The 17,371-nt window shown below is 41.2% G+C and overlaps 1 protein-coding gene across 1 annotated transcript; it reads left to right on the forward strand.

Annotated features, from left to right (window-relative positions):
- The first annotated feature begins 2,061 nt into the window (after nt 1-2,061).
- On the forward strand, nt 2,062-3,964 carry LOC147417373 (11-beta-hydroxysteroid dehydrogenase-like). Its single transcript, XM_086507669.1, has 6 exons — nt 2,062-2,322; nt 2,423-2,615; nt 2,732-2,817; nt 2,925-3,056; nt 3,174-3,338; nt 3,497-3,964. The coding sequence occupies exons 1-6, from the start codon at nt 2,140-2,142 to the stop codon at nt 3,764-3,766; spliced, it is 1,029 nt and encodes a 342-aa protein (XP_086363795.1). The 5' UTR covers nt 2,062-2,139; the 3' UTR covers nt 3,767-3,964.
- The last annotated feature ends 13,407 nt before the right edge of the window (nt 3,965-17,371 follow it).

Consider the following 17,371-nt stretch of genomic DNA (forward strand, 5'->3'; position numbering starts at 1 on the left):
GATACCAAATTGATGTCTGCATTTGCAACCATCTGAACTTGATCCGATGTAGCTGCTGACCTTTGCTCATAGAATCCGCTACCGAATCGAGGTTATTGGTAAGAAGGGAGCTCCGAAGCAGTAATTGCTATGCATTCAAATCCACACCACCAGCATTCCCTACGTTGCAGTAAACTGCCGCCGCATTGGCCGGCGCCTGCGATTTAGAAAGAGAATCTCTTTACAAGTCACAATATTGACCATATACACGATTTAGAAAGAGAATCTCTTTACAGGTCACAATATTGACCATATACACGATTTAGAAAGAGAATCTCTTTACAAGGCGCAAGGAGCTACACATTAACCAACTCCCACATACACCATATTCTGCGTTTAATTGGTCCTGTTTGTTTGCAGATCATTCTGAATCGCTTGCCTCATCAAATTTTCAGATAGGCTATCAACAGAGTTGGATGAGGAGTGTGACTAAAGTCAACAGCTCATCAGACCATGACTTGTACTAGTGGCAATATTCCCCAATGCCTTTCCCTTGACATTGAGATGTCTGCCACTAATCCCCTCATACTCTCTGCGAAAAGCACAATCAGCTAGCACTGAAGCCGCTGGCGTAATTACTTAAGGATAACCATCATATGCTTCGGTGTGATCGATCATGCTAAGCGTTTCTGCCCTCATGTCCACTTTGACGTTATTCTTTCCATTTCTTTGACCTCTTCCGTCTGCATCGCCAACACCCTGATAGCATCAGCAGAAAAATGTGTTGAATGGGCCTTCAAAGGCAATGAGTTTTGGTGGTTCGACTCTAGACTAGGCCAATTGATCATCGATTGAAATCTGATTATCATCTGTTTCAGTAGCACCAGAACAGACCTCTACCATTGGTTGATCGCACGAAATATATGATCCTCGAGAATGCTCATCATGTCGGCAAGCATTCGAAGTACCCTCCAGCTTGATGATCTACAAAATAGAACCAGGGTTTGAAAGGTCTTTGGTACTCCCTTCCAGTTCTGCCTGGCTTACTGGTGCACAGGCAAACTGCGCCGAAAAGAATTGGTGTGAATCTTGAGAATTAGGCATGGGGACCTGCTGCATATCTCTTGCAAACCTACTGCTTCTGGGAAGCATTTTAGCATGTCAGGAAGATCCCTTGACGACGAGACAGCTGTCAACCCGAGCTGCATCAAACTTGACTCTGAAAGCTTCACCTTGGTTGTGTGAAGCTTCTTGGAATTGTAGGTGTAGTCCGTCTTGCCCTATAGTGGCTGTCTCGAGCACAAAAAAACCTATGCACCACCCCCGCTCGACCTCCAACCCTCACACACTTCTTGGCGGCACACACAAGCACCCTCATCTCTTGCCCTGCACATTGTCCCCTTCTCTCTGGCTGCACGCTCCGTGTGGCTGGCGGCCCCTGCCCTCACACTTCCTTACTGGCCGGCTCTTGGGGGCGGCACTCCTCTTCCACTACCGCTTTGCCTTCCGGCCCACACATCATATGTTTTGATAGCCCCGTCTGATTAGAGTTTCTTGGGCGTCATATTGATCGGCGGCACCTGCTTGGCTTGAATTATCTGACAAGATTGTCTGCAGCGTTGAAAAGCTGAGCGAAATCCGGACCTGCGTAAGCTGTTGATATTCGCTCTTGATAAAGATATCGATCCTATGGTCAAGATTGATCCAAGTGGCTCAATACCTTGGCGTTAGCTGAAAAAAGGAGCTTTGGCTCACCAAGTAAATAGCAATCCCTTGCATGCCCTCCACCTAAAAAACACACCCTTGCTTAGCAACTCCCCATTGGCACAAGTCCCTATGGCCATGCTAGCAAATTTCCACTCCTCATTGGCAGAAGTCCCTATGGCCATGCTAGCAAATTTCCTCTCCATAGACCCTGCCTTACCGTAGTGCCGGTAACAGAAGTTGCATGCAGACCACGTGATAGCATTACAACTCAGACCAGGAAAGAGCGCGCAAACGCACACGCGCACACACTTTATTCTGCGCTAGTGCTACGACGTCAAAACGTGAAGTTTATAAACATCAGAGCTCTCTCTCTCTCTCTCTCTCACGCGCGCGCGCGCGCGCACACACACACACACACCCACGCGCGCACTAATTGAGGCACATAATATTGCAATGGACCTGTTTCAAATCTTCCTTGACCTCGCCATCCCTCCCACAGGCCTGTTCATCCTGCTTCTCTGCTTGCCTACGGTCTATTTCCTGCGCTTCCTCAGAAGCGTTCTCACGGTCATCTTCAAGGAAAATGTGAGAGGCAAAGTTGTTCTCATTACTGGAGCTTCCTCAGGCATTGGAGAGGTAACTCACAAATTGATGGATCTTGTCTGTGTCGTGTCATCGCGCTTGGTACTGTCGTTGTGAAAGCGCTGATTATATGTGCTGTTTCACTTCCATGCAGCAAGTAGCCTATCAATATGCACGTTGCGGCGCTATTCTGGTGCTTGTTGCTCGAAGGGCAGAGAGGCTAAGGGCAGTGGCGGAAAGAGCAAGCAAGCTAGGGGCAATGCATACACATGTTATCACAGGAGATGTTGCCAAGGAAGGGGACTGCAAGCGGGTTGTCGATGAAACAATCAAGCGGTTTGGGCATTGTGGGTCCTCTTGTAATTTCAATATGCCGCAAGTACATACAGTGATAATAAGCTCGATTAGCTAATTTTTACTTCATACATAGTCAGCTCAAGCTTGTAATTAACCCTCTTTGCAGTGGATCATCTGGTAAACAATGCTGGCATATCTCACAGCTTCCTTTTCGAAGAGGCCCCGGACCTTTCCTTGTTCCATCCTGTCATGGTATACTATTAATCTGGATTAATAAGAAACTTGCTAATCGAAATTTATCCATATATTACTGATTTGAGTCCACATTTGAGTATTGGTAATATAATTATTGCTTGCAGGGCATAACGTTCTGGGGTCAGATTTACCCTACGCTATATGCACTGCCTCACCTTCGACGAACTAGAGGGAAGATTATCGTTAATGCCTCTGTGGTAGCTTGGTTGCCGGTACCAAGAATGAGCATCTACAATGTAAGCAATAACGGACCTTAAATAGCATTCAAATATACCTGCATTTTTCGACATTTGCATTGGTGGACATAACCAATGCACTTACAAATTAATCTATATTGTGCATTAATCTTTCAGGCCGCCAAAGCGGGTATATACAACTTCTATGAGACCCTAAGAATAGAGATTGAGCCTGCAGTGGGCATCACCATTGTTACCCCTGGATACATTGAAAGCGAAATGACCAAAGGAAAATTCATGACTCGCGAGGGGAGGCTTGTGGTGGATGATGAGCAACGAGACGTAAGATTGAGACATTTGTTTCTGCATAGTTTCAGCTTGTTGCCATGATTGCTGTAAATTGGGGTCGAATACGAGTGCTCAATTTTGATGCATTTGGTCATGAAAGTTGTCAGCTCAAAGAGAGCATTGTAGCTTATGCTTGCTTATTCGTTTCACAGATTCAAGTTGGCCCCTGGCCAGTAGAGTATGCAGAGAATTGTGCGAAGGCCATGGTGTTGGGAGCTTTGAAAGGGAAGAGATATGTGCAAGTACCAGCATGGTTCAATGTCTTCATCTTGTACAGAGTATTTGCACCCGAGCTCATAGACTGGATGTATCGGTTTCTCTACGTCGAAAAGACGTCGTCACAAGGCAAGCTGTATAGCAAGGCAATTTTAGATGCAACGGGCGCAAAAAAGACACTCTACCCGCCTTCGATTCAGAGTTAGATCAAAGACTTTGATAGTAATTAGAGCAAGAATGATCTGCTCTAGCATATTATTGACTATTTGAGTTGATTATTTGCTAGATTGCAGATGTAGCCTAGTGAATGTAGACAAGTTTAGATTCCCTGCTATGTGGTGGGTGTTTTGTGACTTTCATAAGGTGAAATGAATTTTGAGTATAAGAGCTACTCTTTGTAGCAATGGGCTTGTCTGTGGAGAACTTTGTTGATAGGTTTAGTTTTTGAGTGTATGATCAGCTCCTTGATATTATCTTTCTCTAGCCAGAGAGTGAGAAACGGCATACTCTTTCTCATTGTACTCACTTTTTCCTTTGGGGTGTGTGTGTGTGTGTGTGTGTGTGTGTGTGTGTGTGAGAGAGAGAGAGAGAGAGAGAGAGGTACTCCGTTGTAGGCTGAACTCCCTCGGTATACTCTCCCTGTCTCGGCGAACCCCTTCCCTCCCTTTCCACTGAAAGGCGATGCCAGTGAAAATTAAACTAGTATGCCTTGATTGATTTACCCTGCAAATGGTGTGAATTAAACAAGAGAAGCAATGTTGTACCTTTCACTTGTGGAAATTGTGTGAATTAGACAAGAGCTCTCTCTCTCTCTCTCTCTCTCTACATATATATGTATATGACATATATGTGTGTGTGTGTGTGTGTATGTATATGTGTATATATATATACAAATACACACTATATATATATATATATATAGTGTGTATTTATATATATATATACACATATACATACACACACACACACACACACACATATATATATATATATATATATATATATATATTTATTGAGGTGGTTCGGGGCAAGCAACAAGAAAAGCGACCTCTAAACACCCCTCAAGGCTCCCGTGCTACTCAATTAGGGCTAGGGCAACCACAAGCACAACACAACAACAAACCCACAGCCAAACCCAAACAAAATAGGGGCACCACCTAGTTATGGTATGCGAACTAGGACGCAAGAGAGATTTTGGCACAACCAAGAAGATGCACCACACAACACACACAAGCAACTTCACACCAAGACACACATGAAATGGACCAGAGAGAGCTAGAGCAAAGGGAAGAGAGAGAGGAAAGGATCTTGCGTAATACCTTATTTGTGACTTGCAAATGGAGATGGTTCGTTATGATGCTATCGTAGAACTTGTACAAAAATCACTCAATGCTTAGTGATTGCTAATCATTGCCAAAACACACACACACTGTCTTAGGGTGTGGGAGACCTCTCACCACAATACCCTCTTACAATGGACACAAAACTGGCAATGAAAAACACACTAAAACACTTTCTAAAATCAAGATCAACCGATAAAACTCAAAATACACAAGTCACCTTGAATTCACCAAACCGTATTGCACAAATGGAAGGACGAAGATTTAAACGTCGAATCACGCCTTTGATGCACCAAACCTCAATTTATTGATGATGAAGGAGCATGTACAATAGTGGTTTTGAGATTTGTGGAACTCACACTCTCTCACTTGCAATGTGTAGCTTGAAGGCTTCTCTCACACCAAGAGTGAAGCTCACAAGTGGTTGCTACACCTAAGTCTCTCTTCACGCATAGAGTGTTGGGGTGCTATGTGAGATGTTGGAGGTTGTTTTACAAGAAGGAGACGGGCCTATTTATAGGTTGGAGACCCCTCATTAAGATTATTCGAAATCTTAATTTACAAGCTAACAAATCAGGATTATGATTTTTTTGAATATCAAAACATTGCGGGCCTTCTTTGTCTGCTTGAGTCATGGGTGTGGGCTCAAAAGAGAGCATTATTGATGGTAGATAAGGTGAAAGTAAGTTTTAAGGAAGAGAGAGAGAGAGAGAGAGAGAGTTACTATACATGTCTTGAGGTGAGGTGTCTTTTATGGTTAGGTCAATGCTATTTTGTGTTAGTATGTTAGTCGTTAGTAATCACTAGAAAGTTAATGTTACATTTACAATGGGTAGAGTGAGTTGATTTGATGAAGGAAGAGGGGTGAATTAAAAGAGAATCATTGAGATGGTGAAGCTTTGAAGAAGCTTGAACTCACCCTTGTGTAGATTGTGGAAAAAATGACCGCTGGTCTTCTTCTTCTTCTTCGCTTCTTTACGCCGCCGCCACGGTTGACCACCACGATGAAAAGAGGATTTGTTGATGAAAAATCCTCAATTTGCAGAAGTTATCATGGTTAAGATGCTGAATTTTAGATATTTTAGGAGAGGTAAATGAAATTGTAACATAGAAGCAATAGAGAGAGACACGGAGAGGGTGTATGTATGTAGAGGTTCATAAAAGAACTATAGGGATGAGAGAGAAGGGTAATGGTGAAGAGGGTGGGAGAAGCCATGGAAATTGCAGTTTTGAGTGAGGGAAGGAGAGGGAGGGATGTGTAAGAGTGAGTAGGTGTGTGGAAGGGTGAGAGAAAACTAAGGCTACTTGTGAGAAAAGTGGGCAGATTGGGGTCCACTCAAAAAATCATAGCTCACCGCTGGTAGCTCCAAAAATCATGAAATAATTTGAGGTGATTATTCAGAGTGTGGGCTACATTTTCTCTTTTGACCACCGCTCCAAATTCGGAGTTGAGATACGTGCCAAAATTCTCACCAAAAAGTCTGTTTTTTATGCCCGCAAAAGTCTTTTAGTGGCCCTCTCCTTTGTTGAATTTGTACAATGCATCCAAGAGTGAGCCCCTCCTTTGTCATATTATAATACAAAGCATTCAAGTCACCCTTGACCCATGCATGGAGGAGGATTATTGGTGAAATAAGAAATATATACATGGTGGGACTAGTGTATGGACTATTCATGGACTTTAGCTCAATGAGCACATGGTGTTAGAATAATGAGTAAAAATAATAATAAAAATATGGAGGAGTTATGGATATGGAAAGATATTGGAATCATATGATATGGTCCCTCCTTGAATTATTTTGGGTGAAAGAGGAAAAGGTATGCAAGTAAATAATATAATAAAAGTAACCAATGAGTAGAAATCAATTTTTTGTTTTCACGAGGGTGAGGGTGAAAATGTGGGAGTGATTTGTATAAAAGAAAAATATGAGGTTAGAGTATGTACATATTGGCAAAAAATATAATTATGGTGTAAGAGGATGAAAGAAGGTGTACATAGGTTTAATAAAACACACACCTAAGTAGAAATACTTAAATAAAATACTAAAATAATTATAAAAAATCCCTATATTTAAGCCATATATACAATGAAATATTTACACACAAAGAGACCATAATATACTTTTATTTTTTTATTTTTATTATTTTTTTATTTTTTTGGCTCACCTAGCCCAGTGACTAGCTAGCTGAGGGTTTTTAAGAAAATATGGGGAAAGTTTCTTAACTCACACACGCCTATATATAGTGAAATGGTAGGGATAGCCACAGTGTTTGGGTGATTTTGGTAGGGTGAGGTAACTCACTATGGCAATTACAGAGAGCCGAAAAACGGCTATCATTAGCCCTCCCCCAGGATGATGGTATATTCATGTACCATCATAGAGCATCTTTTCCAAAGAGAGTGCTTCAGAGTCCTTGACGAGATTTTCATTGTTTGGCCCCTTAGAATTTTGGTTGGAGTTACACTCATGCTTCATGTAACAATACTTACATGAGACAGCGGCCTTTGGACAGATCTTTGGTAGATCCTTTGGTAGAAGGCGACTCAAATAGGGCTTCAAGCGATACCCGTTTACCTTCCTGGAGTGCTCTTTACCATTCAAGTCCATAAGCTGATAGTAACTAGAATTGAAAGCCTTCTTGACTATGTATGGCCCTTGCCATCTAGTTTCAAATTTGGCATCAAAACGATTGTCAAGTCGATTGTCATACCTTAGCACAAGATCTCCTTCATTGATGCCTTTGTCCTTCAGTTTCTTGTCGTGCGTTTCTTTCGCTTGTGTGGCTTTCCTCTTGTAGCACTCGTATGCTGCTTCTCTTTTCCACTCAAGCTCCACTAACGTAAGAAGTCGATCCATCCATACCTCTTGATCATCTTGTGCTCCTTTGCCATGAAGTCGCATTGTTGGAATGTTGAGCTCGATAGGCTGCAAAGCCTCTTGACCATAGACCAAGTGAAATGGTGTGAACTCCGTGGCTTCCCTATATGTGGTTCGATACGCCCACAAGGCACCATCCAAGAAGTCATCCCACAACTTTGTCTTGTTTTTCACCATCTTTCTAATGATGCCTGCAATGACACCATTAGCTTTTTCTACCAAACCATTTGATTGGGGATAGTAGGGTGTACTGTGACGATGTAGAATGTGAAGTTCTTCACAGACTTCTGTGAGCAATCCCTTTCTAAACCCTGGACCATTATCAGAAACAATCTCCAAAGGTGTGCCAAATCTACAACAAATGTGAGTGTAGACGAATTTGCTCACTGTCCTCTCATTCACCTTTGCCACACTTTGTGCTTCCACCCACCTAGTCATATAGTCTACAGCCACTAGAATGTAGAGTTTACCATTTTTTGTCCTAGGCAGAGGACCCATAGCATCAATGCCCCACTTTTCAAACGGTCCATTTGCAAGCACGATTTGCCTTGGACCATAAACCAATCTTCTATTCCCATTTACCTGACAATTGTGACAACTTTTACACCAATGTTGGACATCCACATGCAGACTTGGCCAAACATACCCCGCAAGCAAAATCTTCTTCACAGTTGATTCTTGGGCAAAATGACCACCACATGCCTCTTCATGCAAACCTTTTAGAATGGCTGGAATTTCCTCAATAGTTGGTACTCTTCTGCATACTTGATCCTTCCCTCTTTGATAGAGGGAGCCTTCTAGGAAGAGATACATGCTTGCCTTCTTCATGAGTCTCCTCTTCTGAGCCTTCGTGAAGTCTTGTGGAAACTCACCCTCCAAAATGTAGCCGATAATGGGAGCCAATGACTCCAATCCCTGGTATCTCGGTTGCTTGACAGCTTCTGCCACCATGATGACCTGCACTTCTCTCTCAACACATGTAACTGCTTGTTGTGCAAGTAAATCGGCATCTTCATTTTGTTTCCTCGGAATATGATATAGTTGCACTTCTTCAAACTGATTAAACATCCTACGAATGGCATGAACTTTTGTCCTTAAGCTTTCATTCTTGCATGCCCAAATGCCTAAAATCTGTTTAACAATGAGAAGTGCATCTCCTTTTACCATGAGACGTTTTATCCCTTGGCCAATGCACATCTTCAAACCATGAAGTAGTGTGTCGTATTCTGCTTCATTGTTGCTAGTTGAACCTGGTAGATTGACCTTCTCTTTCATGACCACCTCTCCACTTGGGTTGAGCAACACTAGCCCTCCCCCTGCTTTCCCTGTGGCTCGACGAAAAGCTCCATCAAAGAACAAGGTAAAAGCATTGGGAATACTTTTTGGTGGTGGCAATGGTAGGGTCTTTACTTGAGGCACCTTAATTTCCTTCTCATGTACCCTATAAGTGAGAATCCCTGCCAATTGTGCACGCACACTATCTTCTACCTTGAAAGAGTATTGGAACTCTTGCAACTCCATAATCCACTTTGAGATCCTAGTACTAAGATTCATTTGAAATGACACCCAAGGGAACAAATTTTCTGCAGTGAGAATTACAAAAGGTTTTGGTAGTAGGTAGGATCTAAACTTTCTCACCGCAAACATGAGAGAAAGCATCATGAGTTCTGCTTCTGTGTAGTCTCTCTCCAAAGCATTCATGACCCTACTAGCAAAGTAGATGGGTCGCATCCTTGTACTGTGGGGATCTTGTTGTAGCAACACAGCACCAATTGTTTCCCTTCCAACACTAGAGCTAACAAAGAATGTGTACTCCCAACAAGGAGGCATGAGTGTTGGTAGCTCTGACAAAATGACTTTAATGTTACAAAAATACTCTTCAAGCTCATCAGACCATGCAAATTCTACTTGTTGTGTCAACTTTTGCAAAGGATGAAGCAACTCCGAGGCTAAGTGAATGAAGCGTGACATATACTTCACCTTCTGAATGAAAGAGATGACCTCCTTAAGACTCTTCGGTGATGGGAGCTCAATAAGAGCCTTTGCCTTTGAAGGATCCACCTCAATGCCTTTATAGGAAACCTTGTGACCGAGCAAGATCACTTCATCCTCACCTATGTGGCACTTGTCGGGGTTGAGTTGACCTCCCATGTCGTAGAGCTTCTTTAAACCTTCTTCTACCCTTTGTAGATGCAATGATTTTGAGCTATAAATGCAAAAATCATCAATGAACACCCTAATTGATTTTCCAAAGAATGCTTGAAACACCATGTTCATGAAACGTTGGAATGTTGCAGGAGCATTTGTCAGACCAAATGGCATGACTCTAAAAGCATAACAACCCCAAGGAGTGATAAAGGTGGTTTTCAATTGATCTTCCAATGCGATACCTATTTGAAAGTAGCATGAGTAGCCATCACACACAGTGTACTTCTCATGACCAGCTACCTCATTTAGTATCTCATCCTGAAATGGGAGGGGAAAGTGATCTCTTTTTGTTGCCTCATTGAGTGGACGGTAATCCACACACACCCTCCACTTTCCGTTTTTCTTAGGAGTGACAACAACAGGAGAGACCCACTCTGAATTCTCCACTGGATAAATGAAACCTGCTGCTAGAAGCTTTCTTACCTCCTTGAGTAGAGCCTGCTCCTTTATAACTCCTAGCCTTCGTAGCTTCTGAGCTTTAGATGTGGCCTCAGGCTTTAACTCAATCTTGTGTTGAACAACATCTACCCCACGCACGTCAGTGTAGTCTTTAGCGAAAAGCCTAGGAAACTTCCTTAGCACACATTTGAACTCCTCTCTTTCATCCTTTGTAAGTGTTGTTGATAGCATACCTTCCAGCATCCCTTCATCTTGAACACCTTCGTTCTCTTGAGGACCTACCTCCTCCAAGCCTTGACAAGAGGTCTCTTGGTTGCTTGGCTTAAACCTTACCCCCATGACTTCGATGGAAGACTCCTCTTCAGTAATGCTGCTGCTACTTTCTTCTTCTGAAGTGCTATCGGTCCAACCTTCTTCCGTCTCACTTTGAGATGATTCTTCATGGAGCTCCTCTTGGCGTTGCTCCTTCATGTCAAAGACAACCTTCTTGTGATTGTCATTCCTGCAAATTAGCTTTCCACTCTCCCAATCCTGCAAAGCTCGCATTTTCATTAGCCATGGTCTTCCTAGGATAAATGGGTAACCATTTCCCTTGGTAGACATGACATAGAAATCCACTGCCTTCTTAATGCCAAAGGCCTCTACAAAGACATTTTTACAAATGCCTACACACCTAGCCTTGCTATTGTTTGCCATCTTGACTTTGATTTCAGGTGTCTCATGGATGTGCATGCCTAATCTTTGCATGAGTCCCTCTGTCATGATGCAAATTTGTGCACCCCCATCCACTAGACCTTTCCTAACCAATCTTCCTTTGATGTAACAGTCTAGCACCGGTGTAATGTCCTCATTCATTTCAGCTTGTGCAATTTTTACAACATGCACACTCTCTTTTACCTTTCTCCTAGTGCTAACTGCCCTTGTTAAATCCCTCCTAACTTGTGGACATAATGCAAGAAATTGAGGCCATGAAATATCAGGACCCTTACCTCTCATGTCTTCCAACAAGTTGTACGGAGCCATACCATGTCCAAGAGGGAAGTCTTGGAGGTTGATACGACGTCGAGTCCTCTTGGTTTCCTTGGTTTCCTTTGCCTTCTTGCCTTGTCCATGGTCACTCTGTGATGTGACTCCTTCTTTCTCTTTACCTTTTCGTCGGCCACGCTTAATGCCATTGGCTTCCATGTCAACCTCATTTGAATTTGTCACCTCTACCACATGCACATTTGGATCTGGCAAAGGTGGAACTCCTTCTACCCCTTGTGGAGGTGGTCTTGGTCCATTTGGCCTTTGTAGAAGCCTTGGTTGTTGACCAGCTCCTTCTCCTGCATCCATCACTGGGTAATTCAAGTTAGGTCTCCCTGGCTCTCCACGGGGCCAAGGACAATTATACATCCCATGTCCAGACTCTCCGCAATTCCAACATTGCAAGACTCTCCTAGGTCGTGGGTCTCGCTCTTCAGACTTCTTTGCTTGTCCCTTTGGACCTACGGCTTGTGCAAGGTGAATTGACAGGCTGCTTAAGGATTCATTTAACTTCTCAATCACTTCAACCGTTACCTCAGGAAGCTCCTTAGATGTTGATGCTTGTGACTTACCTTTGGGTCTAAGACCTTCTATTGGAACCTCCCCCCTTTAGCACTTGAGTTTCCTATATTTCTCAGTAGCCCTAGTTTCAGCTGCATCAAAGGTAGCAGGTGCACCCGCCTCAACTTTTACCTTAAGGTCAGGAAAGAGTCCGGCTATGAACCTCTCCTTCTTTAGAAATTCTGCACCATCACCAGGGTTAGCAACATTTCGTATCCATAGAGCCCAAAGACGTAGGAACTCTTGCTTGTACAAGTAGTAGTCATCTAAGTCTTTTTGCTTATGAGAAACAATGTCTTGCCATAGCTTTTGAGTGTTTTGGGGATCAAAGAAGTATCTCTTGAAATGATTGACAACTTCCATGTAATTTTCTTTAACTTCCTCAGGCAAAGAGTCAAACCAAGTGCTAGCATCTTTCCTAAGGACTACCTCAAACATTTCTACACGTTCTTGATCAGTTACTATCCTCTTGATACGACAAGACATCTTGAAATTTGCCAAAAATAATTCTGCATCCTCTCCAGGCTCTCCAAAGAAAAGAGGATATCCAGACATTTGGCGTTGGTTCTCCATTGAATTGATTTCAAAGTGACGCGTTTTGTTTTTTCTTTCTTTAAAAGATCTACACAATAATATTCTCTAAATTGCAATCTATTCTACAACAAAATAAAAATATTCACATCAAATGACCTATGATAATCAATGAGAGGTAGGATGACAGGGTTTGGTGACGCGAGAATTTCTCCTACTCTTTGGGCACCAAACATGAACACCATACGTTGTTGAAAATGGATTTTTCTACTAATTGCAATGTTTATTCTAATGTGTGGAGTGAAATGAAAGGGGAAAACCTCTATTCTTGGGCCATTATCCATTGTCTATGCATGACCTTATGCTTAAAACAAAACAAAAATATAGACGTCCAAACTAAGGTCGTACCTAATGAGAGGCAAAATAAAAGGATTTACTGATGCGTTTATCTCTGCCAACCTAAGAGGACCTAAAATTCTACGAATTACACGTTGAAATTGCAACTTAGTACTAACAATTATGTGTACCTTTTGCCTTGCAATGGGAATGAAGGGATCATACAAATTCTCGTGATTCATGCAAGCTACTTGATTATGCTAAAGGTTGAGCCTACACAAAACATACATAAGTCTGTCCTCAGTGGGGGCACCAAAATTGAGGCGGTCCGGGGCAAGCAACAAGAGAGGCGACTTCTAAACACCCCTCAAGGCTCCCGTGCTGCTCAATTGGGGCTGGGGCAACCACAAGCACAACACAACAACAAACCCACAGCCAAACCCAAACAAGATAGGGGCACCACCTAGTTATGGTATGCGAACTAGGACGCAAGAGAGATTTTGGCACAACCAAGAAGATGCACCACACAACACACACAAGCAACCTCACACCAAGACACACATGAAATGGACCAGAGAGAGCTAGAGCAAAGGGAAGAGAGAGAGGAAAGGATCTTGCGTAATACCTTATTTGTGACTTGCAAATGGAGATGGTTCGTTATGATGCTATCGTAGAACTTGTACAAAAATCACTCAATGCTTAGTGATTGCTAATCATTGCCAAAACACACACACACACTGTCTTAGGGTGTGGGAGACCTCTCACCACAATACCCTCTTACAATGGACACAAAACTGGCAATGAAAAACACACTAAAACACTTTCTAAAATCAAGATCAACCGATAAAACTCAAAATACACAAGTCACCTTGAATTCACCAAACCGTATTGCACAAATGGAAGGACGAAGATTTAAACGTCGAATCACGCCTTTGATGCACCAAACCTCAATTTATTGATGATGAAGGAGCATGTACAATAGTGGTTTTGAGATTTGTGGAACTCACACTCTCTCACTTGCAATGTGTAGCTTGAAGGCTTCTCTCACACCAAGAGTGAAGCTCACAAGTGGTTGCTACACCTAAGTCTCTCTTCACGCATAGAATGTTGGGGTGCTATGTGAGATGTTGGAGGTTGTTTTAAAAGAAGGAGACGGGCCTATTTATAGGTTGGAGACCCCTCATTAAGATTATTGGAAATCCTAATTTACAAGCTAACAAATCAGGATTATGTTTTTTTTGAATATCAAAACATTGCGGGCCTTCTTTGTCTGCTTGAGTCATGGGTGTGGGCTCAAAAGAGAGCATTATTGATGGTAGATAAGGTGAAAGTAAGTTTTAAGGAAGGAGAGAGAGAGAGAGAGAGAGAGAGAGAGAGAGAGAGAGAGAGAGAGAGTTACTATACATGTCTTGAGGTGAGGTGTCTTTTATGGTTAGGTCAATGCTATTTTGTGTTAGTATGTTAGTCGTTAGTAATCACTAGAAAGTTAATGTTACATTTACAATGGGTAGAGTGAGTTGATTTGATGAAGGAAGAGGGGTGAATTAAAAGAGAATCATTGAGATGGTGAAGCTTTGAAGAAGCTTGAACTCACCCTTGTGTAGATTGTGGAAAAAATGACCGCTGGTCTTCTTCTTCTTCTTCGCTTCTTTACGCCGCCGCCACGGTTGACCACCACGATGAAAAGAGGATTTGTTGATGAAAAATCCTCAATTTGCAGAAGTTATCATGGTTAAGATGCTGAATTTTAGATATTTTAGGAGAGGTAAATGAAATTGTAACATAGAAGCAATAGAGAGAGACACGGAGAGGGTGTATGTATGTAGAGGTTCATAAAAGAACTATAGGGATGAGAGAGAAGGGTAATGGTGAAGAGGGTGGGAGAAGCCATGGAAATTGCAGTTTTGAGTGAGGGAAGGAGAGGGAGGGATGTGTAAGAGTGAGTAGGTGTGTGGAAGGGTGAGAGAAGACTAAGGCTACTTGTGAGAAAAGTGGGCAGATTGGGGTCCACTCAAAAAATCATAGCTCACCGCTGGTAGCTCCAAAAATCATGAAAAAATTTGCGGTGATTATTCAGAGTGTGGGCTACATTTTCTCTTTTGACCACCGCTCCAAATTCGGAGTGGAGATAGGTGCCAAAATTCTCACCAAAAAGCCTGTTTTTTATGCCTGCAAAAGTCTTTTAGTGGCCCCCTCCTTTGTTGAATTTGTACAATGCATCCAAGAGTGAGCCCCTCCTTTGTCATATTATAATACAAAGCATTCAAGTCACCCTTGACCCATGCATGGAGGAGGATTATTGGTGAAATAAGAAATATATACATGGTGGGATTAGTGTATGGACTATTCATGGACTTTAGCTCAATGAGCACATGGTGTTAGAATAATGAGTAAAAATAATAATAAAAATATGGAGGAGTTATGGATATGGAAAGATATTGGAATCATATGATATGGTCCCTCCTTGAATTATTTTGGGTGAAAGAGGAAAAGGTATGCAAGTAAATAATATAATAAAAGTAACCAATGAGTAGAAATCAATTTTTTGTTTTCACGAGGGTGAGGGTGAAAATGTGGGAGTGATTTGTATAAAAGAAAAATATGAGGTTAGAGTATGTACATATTGGCAAAAAATATAATTATGGTGTAAGAGGATGAAAGAAGGTGTACACAGGTTTAATAAAACACACACCTAAGTAGAAATATTTAAATAAAATACCAAAATAATTATAAAAAATCCCTATATTTAGGCCATATATACAATGAAATATTTACACACAAAGAGGCCATAATATACTTTTATTTTTTTATTTTTTTTATTTTTTTATTTTTTTGGCTCACCTAGCCCAGTGACTAGCTAGCTGAGGGTTTTTAAGAAAATATGGGGAAAGTTTCCTAACTCACACACGCCTATATATAGTGAAATGGTAGGGATAGCCACAGTGTTTGGGTGATTTTGGTAGGGTGAGGTAACTCACTATGGCAATTACAGAGAGCCGAAAAACGGCTATCAATATATTACATGTGTGTGTATGTATGTATATGTGTGTATATGTATCCATACATATACACACATATACATACATACACACACACACACACACACACACACACACACACATATATATATACACAGACATATATATATATACACATATACATACATACACACACACACATATATATATACACATATATATACATACACACACGCATATATATATATATGTAGATGTGTGTGTATTTGTATATATATTTGTGTGTGTCTATATATATATATATATATATATATATATATATATATATATATATATTTGATATATATATACGACATACATACACGTGTATATATATGTATATATATATATACACACAAATATATATATATATATATATATATATGTATGTATGTATGTATGTATGTATGTATGTATGTATATGTATATGCATATATACATGTGCGCAATATTCTGTGCCCTGAAAGTACACTCCAAAATTTGCGTGCAACTTATTGACGCCTCCCTCAAATCAAAGAATGTCAAGTGGCATGCCTCCCCTTGCTAAATTTAAAAAATTGATATTACACAATCAAGGTAACAAGAGGAGCAGTATTGTACCTTTCACCTTATATCCTCTTTTATAATAAAGGCTCTGTAGCATCTCTTCTCGAGACTTTCACCAAAAACTCTATGACCTTACATCGCAAATGAGATTTTGCAATAAAAGATATTGGAGGTGAAAACATGCACATTATAAGAAATATGGAGAGACGCTTTTAATGGGGCATTTGCAATGCTTGTGTCCATAAAATTGAAAAATCCATACGTATGTATGGTGTGGATTTGGCACCATTTTTCATGTTTTATAATAATACCGTAGGGAATGTGCCCTTCTCTCACCACTTTTATACCCTTCAATACTGAAGGGGGACCTATGCTTCTTCTCCAATGTTGGAAGAACTTTCTTATTGCTAAAATATTGCAGGTGTACAAGGAAAACTCATTACCGATGTTCTATAAAGACATGTATCATTCCACGTTGCCAAGCAGTGGTGTATTGTCCCGTGTTGGACATCACAAATTTATCCCTTGTCACCTTCACCTACAATTTTTTGAATGAAAATGATGTAAATTATTTGTTTTAATGTGTATATGATGTAACTTAAGTACTTTTGAGATCACATAGAGGAAATCAAAATAGGGGTTATAAGTGTATCATTGGTATTGATCGTGTGAACCAACGCACAATATTGGATGGATTGGCTCCTAGATCTTCCTTACATTGTTCTGCCACCTTGCCACCAATATACGTTTTGCCATCGTGAACCCTTCAACGACTTTTGGGTGAAAGCATGTTAACCTATCATGCTTTTTCATGTCCCGGACAATGCTAACTAGCACAATTTTGACATATGCTAACTAGTACAATAACTTGAGTTACATCTCCAAGATCTATGACATATGATATATCAATAGAAAGCACTTGAAACAAGGAATCCAAATGTACAACCTCCAACAAATTTTGATATTAT

The sequence above is a fragment of the Adiantum capillus-veneris genome, unplaced genomic scaffold, assembly GCF_014529385.1.
Source record: "Adiantum capillus-veneris isolate H3 unplaced genomic scaffold, ASM1452938v2 Hic_scaffold_262, whole genome shotgun sequence".
In the NCBI taxonomy this organism is placed as follows: Eukaryota; Viridiplantae; Streptophyta; class Polypodiopsida; order Polypodiales; family Pteridaceae; genus Adiantum; species Adiantum capillus-veneris.

Excerpts from the sequence above, each read along its gene's own strand:
- LOC147417373 (XM_086507669.1), top strand. The coding sequence starts at position 2,140 with ATGGACCTGTTTCAAATCTTCCTTGACCTCGCCATCCCTCCCACAGGC. Across the intron at positions 2,616-2,731 it reads AATCAAGCGGTTTGGGCATT|TGGATCATCTGGTAAACAAT; the intron begins GTGGGTCCTCTT and ends CCCTCTTTGCAG. Across the intron at positions 3,339-3,496 it reads TGGATGATGAGCAACGAGAC|ATTCAAGTTGGCCCCTGGCC; the intron begins GTAAGATTGAGA and ends TTCGTTTCACAG.